This window comes from Agelaius phoeniceus, chromosome Z (genome assembly GCF_051311805.1).
Source record: "Agelaius phoeniceus isolate bAgePho1 chromosome Z, bAgePho1.hap1, whole genome shotgun sequence".
Classification (NCBI taxonomy): Eukaryota; Metazoa; Chordata; class Aves; order Passeriformes; family Icteridae; genus Agelaius; species Agelaius phoeniceus.
The window spans coordinates 30,791,745-30,807,913 of NC_135303.1; the positions used below are offsets into that span (position 1 = coordinate 30,791,745).

The following is a 16,169-nucleotide window of genomic DNA, read 5'->3' on the forward strand; positions in this document are numbered from 1 at the left end:
CTGGTTGCCTGGTGAGACTCTGGTCGGCTAACATCAGTTAGCTCAAGGCCTTTGAAATTATGTCTGCTTTGAGTCCAAAGCTGTCCAATTCTGAATTATTTTATGAGTCTGTTTATAGCTTTTTACTGCTGTGCTCTGTTTAAGTTAATACCAGTGGCCTCTCAGACCATGATACTTTTATGAGCACAAAGTATGCTATTAACTGTTGTGATCCTTCTTATTCCTGTCAACTACTTAATGGGGTACTCAAGTGCAGTCTAACCTTGTTTTTTGTTAACTTTTATAAACATGCTTGCTAAATATATACTACACTAGTAATAAAACTAATGTTTCCAAGTTACACAAGAAAGTTTCATCTATGCAACAGACTTCTAACTTTCTTATTTTAAAGAAAGCATTATTGTGGGGTATTTTTTCCTAGGACCTGAAGCCTGCAAAGCACATTGAGTGGTAAAAATCACTGTGGTTCTGAGGTTTGATGTGGTGACTACTATATTAAGCATTAAAAAACATTTGTGCTGAATTGATTGTTTACCTTATAAAAGCAGCATCTTTCAGTGTCTGGAAAATGCTTTAGAACGGCTTAATGAATTTGATGCCTGGTTAAATAAAAGAGATACTCTGTATTCTGTAAAAATAAACATATTTTAAAGAAATAACTTTTTACTGTTAAGTAACAGGTATGCTGTTTTAAAATACATTATTTTGTTACATTATATCAGGAAACTGACTACTTTTTAATAAGATAGATGCTAGATCAGAAGCAGTGTATTTGGCAGAACTGCTGTTCTTCATAAAAAGGACACTAGAGTGCAGTGTGGCATTTAAAGTGCTCTCACAGCTAAGTGGCATCAGGAAATCTGAACAGAACATTGCACACGGCCTTTTTGGTATTGTTTTATATTGACTTTATACTGAAGTTTTCTGAGTGTCTAAATACAGCTCCATTCTACTACCATCTATGGCAGAAATGAATATTATACTAGAATACTTTTATTGACTATTCTATTTCATATTCAACCATTTTCCCCATACAGTTTATTTGTCATATACTCTAGTAACTGTTTTTGCTTGCATTCAGTTAGACTGCAGAACCTTTCTTTAAACAGGAATATCTATTCTTTAAAGGAGTTTTGTCTGATAGACATTATCTACTTTCATGTTAATGCTAAATATCATTTAGGAAGGGAATACTGTTTGTGCTCTGTTTTACCATAATAAATTATAACAATACCTTCATTTAATAGGGTTTAAGAATTTTTTTTTGAAAGGAGTAAAGGTTAAATTCATAGCTGTAAGTGACAGGATATAGCATTGTTGTGTGGATTGAGAGACATAAGAATTTAGCTCTTGTAACTTCTGAAATATATGTGGGGACTGATCCTGCTTTCATTAAAAATCGACTACAGAATTCCTTTGACTTCATTTGGTGCAGAAGTGAGCTTTTAATTTAGCTCCCTTTTTTATCTGCTTGTTTCAAACTAGGACTCACACTTGGTTTTGTTATTAAAAAATAAAGTATATATTTCAATAGGTTCTGTGTTTAAAATACTATAGTGAAGTTGCATGAGAGACCTATATTTCAAATGTGGAATGACCTATTCCTTTTGTGGACATAGAAAGGGCAGTTTTATTGAAACTTGGTCAAAGTGTTTTGAAGATACTGTTGCTCATGTAATTCAAATTTAAAACTGAAAAAACCCCATAAGCTGGGAAATAGAAATATAGTGTTAGAAGTTCTTATTCTTGGATGGATAGATTTTTGCAATATTACCCTTAATGAAAAGTTGATTAATAAACTTTTTTTGATCAATAAACAAGAAATAACGAAACAACAGTGCAGGAAGGTTTTAGGTAAATTTAACTTGAGATTTGTAGACTGCATTTATGCAGCTTCAGTTGCTGTTTGAGCCCCTCACTGCACCTGGAATGTAGTGTCAGTGGCTCCTGTTAACAGTGTCTTAATCTCAGCTTCTCTGTCTCACTAAATAAGTTTTAATTATGAACCTTTATTATACATGGGGTGCTAAAGAACCTGTGTTCCCTCACAGCAAGCTACCAGACTGAGAAGAAGAGGGAGAGTCAGCCACAGTTTCTGAGAGTCATGTGCAGAGGGGCTCTTTGTGCAGGCATGCGAGGGACTACCAAGCCTACCAGACCCAAGATGATGGTGCTGTATTCTTGAAAATGTTCTCTTTTTTTTTTTTTATTTTTTATTTTTTTTAATTTTTTCCTCTTTCTTGCTTGGATTGGTGGGTTCCTCTCTTCCCTGGGAAATTCAGTACTTTTTCATGAGATGTTTTGGTTACACAGTCTTTCTGCTTTGTCTTTTCTTGTGGTAGCATCTGAGCTCATGAAACAGATTGAGAATTATAAGCTGGCAATGTAAGACTTGAGTTTAACTTCTTAATGTCTCAATGGCACACTTTAAATGCCATTATTGCTTCACCTTCTTCAACAGATTTAAAGCTCTGCTAGCTGTCTGGCATCAAGCTTGTCAGGGTGCCAGGTATTTTGCCAGACTGTAGAGCCAAGATGCATGAAAATGTCAACAATCTCAGGCTCATTAGTTTTTGTCTTTCCTGGCCTTTCTGTAATGACTGCAGTGCTGCATAAGCTAAATACTATTTTATTTATTTACTCCTATTAGTTCCAGTGGAAACCACAGCCAACTTTAATGCAAACAGTTAAGCTGCAGAAAGAATGTTCTGCTATTGATTTGTTAATTTAAGTTATTTACAAAGAAAGCTGCCTGCCAAAGTCTGCTTTCTTGTTAAAAGTTCAGAAAATGATACAGTGTGGATATTTTTTCTTTTCTTCTTTGCACCTTTTGTCTTCTAAAGCACTAGAAGATACTTGTTGCATTGGATATGTTTTGATTAGGCTTGTAAAGCTGCTGTGAACATACCAGGCTGAAAAAAAAAATCCCAAGCTAACTTGTTTGTCCTTTATTTATGATTTAATTGGTCAGGCAGAAAGGTTATTTGCCTTGGGAAATGGACACATGAGAACACAACACAATTGAAAAGTCTTTAACAAGGTTTGTGCTGCCTTTGTCCACATTTTTGAAATATATTGATTTTTCTCTGCATACTTTCAGCATAAAAATATGCAGAAGGTCACTCATTAAGGATAGCATACTCTTACAGGGTTCATACACATGCTGTACTAAAGAATCTACTAATTTTGTTGGGTAACCTGTTGATTCCTATTGTAGTGTCAAAGTCTAAAGGAAATGTCCAAATTAACTTAAAATTCTTCCAGTATAGTTGCATGTCACTGCAGTGTTATAAACTTCTCCATAAAAGCCACTTCACCCATAATTGGTAATTCTCCAGATACTATGTCTTCAATATGTGCTGCTGCTACTACTACTGATGATGAGGATAAAATCTCTTGTACTATTTACTTCATGTTGAAAACCACTGTGAAAAATATGGTAATCCAAAATAGAAGTTCGAAATGATGCATAAGCTACCAGATACTTGGAAGGAAGTATTTTTCTTCATTAATTTTAGATTTTTTTTTTTTTACAAATAGACATTTTCTAAAGAGAAATGTAAGCATCTATTTATGTATGTATGTTTATTTGCCTAATTTCTGAATAACTGCACTAACTGATGTAGTTTTCAAAGAAATAGGAAGGTTTTCTTTAATGAGAACTCAGAGCTTGTAATGAACTACGGGACTGCTTCTGTCTCTTAATTCTGGAAAGCTGCCTTTTTAGTCTTAAATCTAGGGAAATAACATCTTGCAATCTTTGTAAGTAGGGCTTTTAAAATATATTGCTATAGTTGTTCCAATCCAGATCAGTTGAACTTTGACTGAAAATCATTACAAGCTGATTGTTGTTTGGTGCTGAAGAAGAAATGAGTTAGTGATGTAATCCTGTTTCTAGTAGCTGGCTGTCAATTGCTGAAAATTTAGCTGTTTTTGAGATACATGTGTCGCTTTTTTTCCCCCTGGTAGGAGCTCAGGACATAATCCCTGAAATATATTGGGTTGCTCTGAAAATAAATGTTAAAATGAAACCACATATAGTCTTTGTTCTTGTTTTCAACACTTATCTCGCTGAGCTTTATGTTCTCCTGCTGAGTGTAGGAGCTGGATAATGGTCTGTTGCTTTTTTTTTTTTTTTTTTAAATGGTGATTTGTGCCAGTAAACCATACTCAGAGCAAATGGGTCAAACATGAAGTTCTGTGGTGGAGAGCTAAATAATGAATAGCAGGTGCCTGGGGATCATCATAAATACTGGGCACCTGTAGAATGATATTTGTGGCTGATAGGAATAGTGGTTTAGTGATTTTCTGAACTCAAAAGCGTATCTTCATGCTTTAGTAACTTTTGACAATGGACAGCTTTTTATTGCTGTGAATTTCTCCCCCTGCCCATTATGTGATGCAACATAGCTGTTCATGAAACAGATGTAAATAAGTGTTTCTTTTTGCCCTTAGTCTCTGCTGGTATTCTTTGATGCCTCTGTGAATTAACTACCTTATTCTTTGCTCAGGTTTTCTGAAGTCCAGTGCTCTGGACGAGGCCCAGGACTGTTTCAAATTTACAAGACAGCAAAGTTTTCAAATTGGTTGACTATGATGGAAAATCAGTGTTTTGCACCAGTGGCTGTGGTTAGAGTGGAAAACAGAAAGAAGGGCAAGGGATGTGTCTTCTCCCCATATCATGTAGGAGCAGGAGAACTGCTAAGAGTACCAACTCTCAGCAGTTCTCCTGCTCCGACATGGAATCTGAGAAATCTACAAGAAATCTAAGTGCTAGGAAATAGTTCTGTGATCTCCTAGCTGCTCACTAGTACTGTGTGCTTTGTTGAGAGGCAGGGAGATGACTCTGTCTTCCTGTCCCCATTCTGAACCTATTTCTGTACCCCTTCTCTGAAGTATCTCTGACCTCATCCCATTGCCTTTTCCCTTTGCTGTATCCCTTGACCATGTTAGTTCCAGTGGGATTATAGGGCAGTTCAAAGGCAGTTTTTGTCTAAAAATACTGCGTTGCTTTTTGAACACCTCTTTGTACTGTGACCAAGTTTGCTGTGTTGATAGTACCTTGTGGCAAGAAGAACAGATGCTATGGTATATCAACTGTACAGCTATGAGGAAAGTTCTCTGGAAATGAACTTTCATTGAATACAATGGTAACCTCTGTTTAATTGGTAAATTTTATGGCCTTGTTGGTTTGGAAGTTTGTGATACTGCCTTAAATGTCTTCTGGTACAAAATGGTAAATTTAATCTGGAGTATTTTAATGAATTTAATATTTAGTACTGCAGTGGCTTTTCCTGGAACTAGATAGAAAAGTTTTGGAACCCGTACCAGAATATATTACAGGTTTAAAGTGTAAAAGGAGCAAGATCTATAAGTTGAAAGAGATAAAATAAGGTTTGAATTAGATCTTAGGAATAAATTCTTTGCTATAAGGGTAGTGAGTCACTGGAACAGCTGTTCCAGAGGAGCTGTGGGTGATGCATCTCTGGAAGTGTTCAAGGGCAGAACAGGGCTTTGAGCAGCCTGATCCTGGAAGGTGTCCCTGACTATGTCTGGGCAGTTGGAATGAGATGATCTCAAAAATCTTTTCCAACTGAGGCCATTCTGCAGTTGATCCACTGATACTGTTAGTCTAAATGAGTGTTTCTAGGAGGATGCCTTTTTTTCCTGGCTGGTACTCTGAAACAGTAAAAGGAGGAAGCTGATAGTCATATGGTATTGTATGAAGTCCTGACATTCAAACTCAGGGGCTTCAAGCTCTTCAACACAGTGAACTTTTGATGTGTATTGGAAAATGATCTGCAAAATGGAGAGATACCAAAGGATTCCATAGCTCTCTCATGATGTCATGAGATCTGTGGTAGAATGTTTCATATGAATTAAAATAAGATCAGCTGAATTAGTTTATTTCTGTGTTCTGTTGCTTAAAGTTGCTGTCTTTATTGTATTGAAAAGGTAACAAAAGCTTTTGTGCAGGATAACTAAATTTTCTTTAAATAGTTACCTTTTTACACCTGAAGACAATTTGTTTGCAAAATAGATGATTCATATTGTTGGGTAACAGAAAAAATTTTTTTCCATTATTGTGTGTAATCTTTTCCTTGAACAAAAGATTTTCACTGTGATTTGTATTGGATATTTTTCCTGTGCATACACGTCTAAGTGTATGTTTTTACTCCGGGAACAGAGATATGTTCCATTAAATTCACTGGTTGCACTATTAAAAAACTAAAATACTGAAACAAAAGCAGCCCATACATCTGTTTTATTTAAAACTTCTTTTGGGAAGCAAAAAATTGGCAATATGCCTTTTTTATTTTTTAAGTTTTCTTTTTCTTTTTTTTTCTTTGTCAGGAAGCTGGTGTTATACAGATTATCAAGTGGAAAAAGAAGTGCTCTATTATTGTTCTTGGTGCTCCCTCCACCTCTGTTTCTGATACTATGTTTTATGTGGCTATTGACGCCTAATGAAGTTCGTAGGGATTTAATTTTACATTTTTATGCCTCATGACCAGTGACTTACTAAATTTTTTAAAAGAGACACGAGGAAGAAATGAAAGTTGCAATACAATAAAGTCAGAGTAATGTTCTGTGCCTGATTTTTCTCAAGAAACCACATTAAAAATAAGGCTTGAAATTTTGCTTGATTAAAGAATGTCCACAATAAGCCTAGAAGAAACCCAGACAGTGCTGATGACATGAGAAATTACTTCAGGTATTTTTGATCTGGCTTCTCCAGCACTCAGAGTACACACCAGAGGTTTGTGTAGCATCATAAAAATGTTTTGTGTTTAATTATTAGTAACACTTTACAATTGATGTGCATTTTTGAGAACTGCCTGGCATTTAACTGCTGTTTGCATGGGATTATTTATTGAAAGTTTGTACTATTGAATATGATGTCATATTAACTTCAGACGGTATTTTTCTTCTGAATGTTGGGTTAGATTTGTTTCTTCCTAAATGCGTAAGTTTATACATATCTATGTGTAAGGTCTGTGTATAAGATCTACTTATCTACAGATAAGTAGATCTATATTCTTTTATGCTTCCTTTATAACTGTAGTGTTAAGGTGGATAATGCAAAATGTTAAATAAATGTTTAGATTTTGTTTGTCCTCTAACATAAAGGTAGCAAAAGTAGCATTAGTTTTCAAATTTTAAAAAATACCTGGGCTTCTCCTTTTAAACTTCACCCCTCACCCCAGCTTTGTAAAACTCCTGAATGTTGTTTTAATGCATGGGAGTAATGGACTTGTGTCAGTATAAAGCATACCTAATAGTGGTAGTATAAAACAAACATATAGTAACTTTGTGGCTTTTCTTCAGATTTCTCAGGTGGGTTTTGACTTTGAAACCCTTGGTGTTTTGACAAAAACAGTAGAGAAATCTAATTTACTTGAAGCAGCCATTTGTGTTTTGGCAGGCATGTTTTTTGGAAAATACAGTCTGGGGCCTGACCTTGGCAATATGTGGTGGAACATGAATATGTTGCTACAAGTGTTAGTAGTTAATAAACATCAGCTTCTTCCTTATTTTAATATTGGAAGCATTGTTTCTAGAACATGTGCTTGGCACACTTAACCTCTGTATGTTTCCATACAAATGTCTACAAATGCTGAGCATAAGATTGCAACTTTGTTAGTTTTTGCTTACTTTGGGTTCAAATCCTTGAATAATTTACTGTAGTTTTCTGACTATGGGTGTATGAATACACTAACTTGCATTCACAGAATGATGCATGTTTTCAGAAGAAGCCTTTGGACATGTATCAGGGTAAAGTTCTGAAGCAAGTTGCAGTAAAATAATACAGAGACTTGGAAAAAATTCCAGAATTAGCTCACTGTTTCCCAGACTATGGCATATTTACTTTTGGAGTATCTCTGCCCAGAAACTAGTAATCACACTAAATCTGTTACCACAGTCCCCTGTCCAGATTCAGTTCTTCTGGGAAGGTAAACTTAATGTTATTCTGAGTATCATTCATTGAGATATAAATAATGGAAAGAAAGCTATTAAGTCCATACATGTATGTGGCTGTCTTTTTCATATGGAACATCTTGCCAAATGTGGAATGATGATTTTTTCTTTTAATCATGCCATTGTGATAGGTTACTTCATCTTAAATTTTAGACTAGAAAAGCTGTAGTGAAAAACAGTTAAGAACCCACTGGGTATCTTTGAGCTGTGCTGAAATTGCATACAGGAGAATATCCTGTAAAAATATCCTAAAATTATCCTCTTAAAATCCTAATCCCAACTGACAAACCTTTTCCTTAATATTCTGAATACTACTGCTCCTGCCTAGAGATGCTTGCTACTTTGATCTCCAGAAATGAGAAAAAGATGATGTTCTGTGTTAAAGAAGTTCCTGGTGCTGTTTCTTTTCTGTAACATCAGCTGTGTATGTAGGGCAAGAGTAAAACAGCATCTTTAAACAAAAGAAAAAAACTAAATGTCTTTTCTGCCTAGGTGGCCTTTCTCAGAGCAAAGGCAGCTTTTGTGGGGGTGGAACAGAACTTGGTTTGTTCTGTAGTGCTTCCTGTCCCACAGATGTGGACTGGTAATGTTGATTTCATGAAGAAATAATGTTGGCGGGGTTTTGTCTCACAATAACTGTTAGGTTCCAAAATAAAATTACAGAAGTAAGTCTTGTGCCCTCAAGATGGGGTTGTAAAAGTGTGTATTCAACATAGTTAGGTACCTAATTGGGTGCTTAAAGTTAAGTGATGTATATGCATATGTAAGTAATTAAATTATATTGGGAAATTCTTTATTTGTCATAGTCTGTGCTCTGCTCCTTACAGATCAAATTATAGGCAGAATTTATTTTTGCAGCTATTTGAAAATACTTACTTTCCAGGTAATTTCTTTATTTTTGTGGGGTTTTTTTTTCCTGTGAGATTAACAAGGCCTAAACTATCTCTGAAAAATCCAAACCAGTGTGGAAAATACAAAAAGCATATACCAAAGGGAGACTTGAAAATAAGTTATATCTAGTGAAATTTGTTATAATTAAACACCCTAAGGTCAGAAATAACTGGGAAGTTCTTTTGTGTGCTTATGAGAGGTAATGAACAGTGTAGCTCATGGGATTGAAGTCAACAGCTAACTGTTCTGGAACAGCTTGCTTTAGTAGATTTTCATGCCTTCATCTCTCTCCAGCAGAAAATGTCATAATGGGGAGACCTTTAACAACTTTCTTGTAAGTGAAACCAGCTGTTGGAGTGAACCAGCTATTGGGGAAAAACCAAGGAGTCACACTTTGTACACACACCTGAGTTTCTGATGTACCTGATGATCAAAAAGAGGATGAACTTTGACTTAACAATCGGGGCACAGGCAAAAAAACAGACTCCACAGTATTTGCTGCTTCTAGGTTATTATCAAAACAGAGATTTCTGTTTAAATTGCTCACATCTGAGAACATTTGGGAAAAAGATAAGGGGATTGCACTGGAGAGCAACCCCATCAGACCTGGAAGTGAGGTTGTTTTCAGTTCATTCATGATGAAGGTCCCTTGGGTAGCCCACTGAATAGTCAGGTTACTGAGTGCTTCATTTTAGGCCTGAAGTCTGACCATTAATACACCAGAATGTGCCAAATTTATGCTGCATTAGCAGCAGGAAAATACCAGTACTAGAAGGAAAAACAGGCAGCAGGCTACTGGAACAGTACACCAGAAGAGTGTATCAGAATAATTTCCTGTTTGTCATTACCTTGATTTATTGACTGTGAATCTTTTAGTCTAAATATTTAACATTAGTTTTTCTGGTGCTTATTTTGAGAAGTACCAATTCCTTGTTTTGCATCAACATTCCCCCCATCCTCACTTTGTATTGTGACTGGTGTTGGGTAACCTTTAACTGTATATCCTGTGAGAAGGGAATATCCTCTATGCCTCAGTTGTTGGGGCTTGAAGTACAGGTTTTAAATTAGCACAGCCTGTCAACTGATAAAGAGATTATCAGTTCTTACTGCCTTTTTATAATGCTGCCATTTACTTTTAAATACTAATGTTTGAATGGGGATCACTTGTACTGGTGTGGATTACTGTAGCATTACTTAGTCCACCTGTCTGGGTGCATGCTGTTGTGAACAAGCAAATTCATTCTCTGTCAGGCTCATCATGAATTTAATCTGAACCTGTCTTCAGAATTCACTTCTTTGAATCACATCTGCTGCAGTGATTCATTGCTTACTATCTCTCCCGTGTGCTCAACCTATGAACTGTTAACAGTAAAGGTTACAAGGAGGGTGCAGGTGAAATTCTGCTCCAAGTCCCTGTCACTGCTGAAAATTCTGACTTTGTATGTTTTAAGCATATAGAGTTTTGTTTGCAGAGATGGTGTGATTTTAATTGATGAATACATGTCGGAGTTTCACTGTTAAGAAAATTCTTCATTTTCCTGAGTAGTTGAATAATCTATGCAAAGAGCTAGAGTGACACCTGCCCATGGATGTGTATGCGAATGTGTGTTTTTCTGCAGTGATGGTTCAATTTCTCTGTGTAAAACTTCAAGCTTACTTCTTTGCTTCTGTTTGTTCTTGATCATTCAGCAGATCAGTTTCATACTAAGCATAAGTTAATTTCTTTAGATACTGTTCTTCAGCTAGTCATTTCAACAGCTTGAAACAGTACACTAAAGAATTTAAAATACATTGTTTTCTGACTTAGATTGGATGTTCCTGATAAGGATTTTTCTGCTTTCATTCTACATGTCTTCAGCATAGATGGAATTATAAAAAAGTAAAATACAGCATGTCTGAGTTTTCATGTGTGTATACATCTAAAATGTTGTATTCTAATCAATCATTATAAATATAAATTGTAAATATTGCCTGTTCTATTATAGATCATCATATTGTTGAAACTAACTTGTTAGGAAAGAAGTAACAGACTTGTCTAATAAGGGTATGGATACTAGTAAGCTGGTCATCTTGAAGATGACGGAAGAATTTTTAGAGTGATGTAACCCTAACTAAACCACAGGAAGTGTCTGAACACTGTTCTCAAAATGCTGTTTCAATGAAAGTCTTGTCTCTTTATTTTTAGAAGTGAAAGGAGTTTCAAGCATAAAATTACATGAGGTTTAATACGATGTGGTTAGGTGAAGTTCTTAGGGAATATGTATTTGTGCAATGTAGTTATATCTTCTTTCACAAGCTGCTGATTATTTTTATTGTTCTCTCACTCCCTTTGCCATGTAGCCGTCCTCAGAAGGTGTGTTTGTGTCCTTTCCTGCCTGTACATCCGCTAAAGGTCTCCACCTGCCTGTATATAATTCAGCATCCAGCAGAGGTGAGTAAGGCTATGGTAACTATGGGACTTGAGCTCTAATCCTAATGCAGCAAATGGTAGGCAGGAGGAAACAGCTGTGCTGTCAGCTCGCTGTCATGCTTCAGCCCCAGCCATCAGCTGAGTACCACGCAGTACCACAGTACTTGCCCCTCTGCCAGATGGGATGGGGATGAGAAGCAGAGGGAGAAAATGTAAAACTTTCTGTGAGAGAGATAAGAACAGTTTAATAAATTAAACAAAGTGAAATACAGGAGCAGTACTACTACTACTACTGCTACTATTAATGATAATAATAGTATGCATGATACAGTGCTCACCTTCTGCTGGTGCCCAGCCCATCCCTAAGCAGCAATGGCAGGTCCTGACCATCCCCAGTTAAATACTGGGCATGATATTCATGTGAAATAACCATGTTTAGCCTGTTTGAGTCATCTGACCTGGACATGCTCCCTCAAAATTTTTTGTGCAGCTCCTCACTGGCAGAGCGTGAGACACTTGAGAAGTCCTTGGCTTAGGTGAACACTACTTAATGTACTGATGTTCTCATTGTTGCTATCAACATTATTCTCATCCTGGATCCAGAACACAGCATTGTGTCAGCTACTGGGAAAAAATTAATTATATCTCAGCCAAAACCAGGGCAATCATATAATGATTTTTCCTTTTAAACATCATGACTGAATGCCAGTTCATCTGAGTTGCTATATTTGTTGTTCAGTTCTTCTGAATTATTGTATCTTTGAAATCACACCTTATTTCTGTAACTCCATGCATGCAAGACATCTCAACTGTATAGTCTTACTGGAATTGAAATCTACTTGCCTTTGTACAAATTGTAAGAAAGAAATATCATTGTTATTAAGTAACATTAAATAAAATAAATGCACATGGGTGTGACTGGTGGGGTATCTTGTAGGAGGCCAGGAGTTGGACTCAATGATCCTCATGGATCCCCTTCTAACTCAGCATATTCTGTGATTCTGTGAACACTGTGTCTCACAGAGGTGCTAAGAGTTGATCCATGGAGAAATGTATTTTGATTACAGCGGTGGTGTCTTATTGATATTAGTGTTCTGTTAAAATGTGAATTAAGCTATTCAAAGTAGTGATGACTTTGCCTGTTTCCCCAATGAAAAACTATAGCTTCAGAACAGTATGTTTTGGTTTACCAATAGGAGGCTGTACATTGATGTTCTTCTCTTTGGTTGACAATGGCCTAGGGAGGTGTGGATCATAAGGTGTTTAGAAATTGTACCACAGTTACACAGATCTGGGTAGATAATGGGTCTGCAAATCAGACTGTGGAATTCAGAAAACTGTACTCTCATGGTGCAGCTGTTTGCTTGACATTGCACAGCTGTTCAATCAACATGCAAAGTGTAATTTCCTGAAGGAATTTAAACAGAACACAAAAGCTCCAATTTAAAAAAGTCTTCTCTTGCAGGGAAATAAAACAGAAGCCATGACATGTTTGGGCCCTAAATGGGAAAACTGATTTTTAATGGACTGTGTTTAATAGAAATACTCCTCCATGTTACTTCCTATTTTAAAAGTACCTAAATATACACTGAAGTCACTTGCTGGGAAAAAGAAGTTTAAAAATATGCCAGAGATATTGAATTGGCATTTTAATTGTGTTGAATTCCCTGTTCATGATGAAGAGTATTAGAAAAAGTCTGCAGATTTTTCTGGATTTATACAGCATTCCTGTGTCTGTCTGGAAGGCTATCTACAACTTTTTATTATTTAGCAATCAGAACAGCTGTCTGTTACAATGGGATGCAAGTTTTCTATTACTCTATGTTGCATAATGATAATTTATAGAATAAACTATCCTTTAAACATATAGTAACTATCACTGTGGTAACTATCCAACTATATGAGGGCCCTTGGCTTATCAGAGATGAGTCCTATTAAATGGTGGTCTTAGGAGGTAGTCACAGGTGGTGCTTTTGGTTGCATAACTGCAGAGGCGTACATGACAAAAAATAAGTTCCCTTTGCTGCTCACACTCAAAAGACAATCAGTCTTGAAGGCAGATGAGCCTTTTGGACTGTATCTGATCCTTCAGTCTGCCATTGCATTACAGATACACTCTTAACAGTCTGTTTCAAAAATAACCCAATAAACTAACCAGATAGAGAATATCTTGCCCCTGCTGCATGTCAGTCTTAACTGTCATCCCCCACATGCTTCATTGTTGGCTTTGGAAGTCTGCAGTACATTGGATTAAGCCTTCAACTCTGGTCAAATGGTGCTATTGAGACTGGTACTGAGGGAAGATAGTAATGCAGAAAGTCAGGAAAAACATTACCTGTGTTTGGATTACTGTGACTAATGTCTTCACATTCACACCATCCAGAGGCCAAGCTGCCAGATAGACCTGCACATGTATCAGGTGTTGTCAAAGGGAGAAGAATCACTTGCTGTAGAACGGTGGATCACATGTGAGAAATTGTACTGTTAAACTTCCATTTTGCACAATAGCTACATGAATTATTTAGATTTTTGTTTGTGGAGGAATTCAAGGACAATACATGTCAAATACACCTTCCATGTCAAGGTGTAAATACTTGGTTTCAGATCAGTGTTACTGCATCATTGCTCATCATGAGACTAACTTAAAAACTAAAAATATAGAAATCCAGCATCAGGACTATTGCAAAGGTGATGGAATTATTTGCTCAGTCTGATTTATTTTTTTTTCTTTGCATATAGGTAAATATATATATGTATATATATGCCTCTCTCTCTCTCTCTCTCTCTATATATATATATATAGATAGATATAGATATAGATATATATATGTATATATATAGATATATACTATAAATATATAAGTAAATAGAATAATTGTATCATTTTTCATTTTTCATGCCTGCTGTTATGATCCAGAGATCGGTGGCATGGCTAGGTGTACAAACCCCTTTTTGTCTTACCTTTGTCTTTGATTATTCTTGGAAGTGATTGCAAGTAGGGTGTACTTTTCAAAACCTGAGTGATGTGTGTAACTCAGGACAGAACTCCTAAGCATCTTTCTGTGGAAATTGAGCCCTACCCAGGTTTTCTACTGGTCCTGATACTATTTCATTAATGCTAATGCTTTTTTTTTGCCCACTGTTTATTATTCAGTGATTTTTCTCTGAAGTTTTGTTACTGTTTTTTATACTGATAGCCTAGTTCAAATTTATGATGATGATCGTAGATTAGTTGAGACTGAATTCAATATTGTCAATTAAAACAATACAATCTGAAGCATCAAGATAGGGGTTTTTTTTCCTGAAGATTTTTTGTCCTGTTACCTGCTAAAATTTTTTCTCTGTCTGTAGTCAACAGAATTTGATAGAAAATAAAAACATTAATAATTCATAGAAGCCTTTCTTGATTTTATTCAAAAGTAACTTTTCTTTTTTTACAGGAAAGTCGAGTGTTAAGAACGGTACCTTTGCTAGCAGCTTGTCTCCCTCCAGACAAATGCAAAATTTTGGTTGGTCGACGTTTTAATGAAGACAGGTGAGCAGGATTGCCTGTGCATTTTCTGGTTCTCTGTAAATCATAGGAATATATCTTTCAGTGTCTTTTAAAATAGCCAACAGTGTTCTTAATTTTTATTTCAAGTGTGCACACTCACATTCTGATTTCCAAAGATAGTCAGAAGCACTTGATATTCTTCCTTCAGGTTATAGTCTCAGTTCTGCGCTCTTGGAGTGTTCACATGGCTACTTTCAAACTCTTATCTGTTTCCAGTTCTGTTCTTTCCTCGTACTAGGTCTGTCTTGCTATTCTGTTTTGTGCTTTTTTGATTTGCTTTATCTGACTAACCATTTGGTGTCACTGAAGTAAAACTAATAGTTTTTACTCAGGTGTGGGAAATTGAGAAAGCAGCCTCGTTGTGAGGCTTGTTTAAAACTCTTTAAAATTTAAAAAAAGAAATATTAATTTTCTTCTTCCTCCTCTTAAAATTAATCATAAGAAAGCGTAGCTCTCAGAAATTTTAAATTATTTTTTCTAATATTCTGAGACATTGGAAAATATTGGTTTTCCATATAGCATCTTTAATCTTCATTAGATGAAGCTAAATCTTAGAAACCAGGTCTTGGTACAAATGCCAGTGAAGCTTTACTACATACATTTTTAATAAAGCAAATAGAAAGTGTGAATACTTAAAAAGGAAATTAATTCTCAAATTGAGTTGAATCCTTAGAGGAACTTCTGTGAGTGGTTAATATTTGCAGTTTTCTTTTCCTTCAATAAAAATTGAATGTTAATGTTAATACACATGACATGCTGAGCAAGGCCAGTTGAAATATACAAAAGTGTGGGGGAGAACAGAGGGGTAGGGCATCTGTTATCTCAATTCAGTAAAGTGATTACTTATTCCTGAATAAAGAGTTAAGGTATAATTTACATAGCTGGCTATACACTGTACAGTATGGTTTTCTAAAACTCCAATTACAAAAGCCTTTACATTTGAAGGATCTCTATTAAAATACTCTCTACAAAGATAGAGAACTTCAAAACAATGGAATGTAGCAGGATGGGCAAAAAAAAAGTGCTAATGTCTTTTCCCTGCATTGTTCGTAGGCTTGTACAACTGCAGTATATTTGCTATTCACTATGGAAATGTTAGGGCAAAAAACAACTATTGTCTCTTATGTGTGAATAAAGTACAATTTATTGGATTAATGCTCTTTTTAGGCTACTAATAAAGTTTTGTAGGCATTTGTTTTTTTTATAATAATACTTTTCACTCAGAAGTAATTGTGGGCCTGTATTGACCAGAGATAACAACTGTATCTAATATCTAACATGTCAAAAGTTTGAATTATTTTGGTACCAGACTTTTATAAACAACCTTGTCACTAT

General features: G+C 35.7%; 1 protein-coding gene across 2 annotated transcripts in view; it reads left to right on the forward strand.

Annotated features, from left to right (window-relative positions):
- Positions 1 to 16,169, forward strand: part of DTWD2 (DTW motif tRNA-uridine aminocarboxypropyltransferase 2) — a 70,754-nt gene that overhangs the window by 17,004 nt on the left and 37,581 nt on the right. For both annotated transcript variants that reach the window (XM_077171553.1, XM_054652686.2), the window contains exons 2-3: positions 11,212 to 11,302; positions 14,722 to 14,816. In XM_077171553.1, coding sequence (XP_077027668.1) covers positions 11,212 to 11,302; positions 14,722 to 14,816 — 186 coding nt within the window. The remainder of the gene's footprint in view (positions 1 to 11,211; positions 11,303 to 14,721; positions 14,817 to 16,169) is intronic.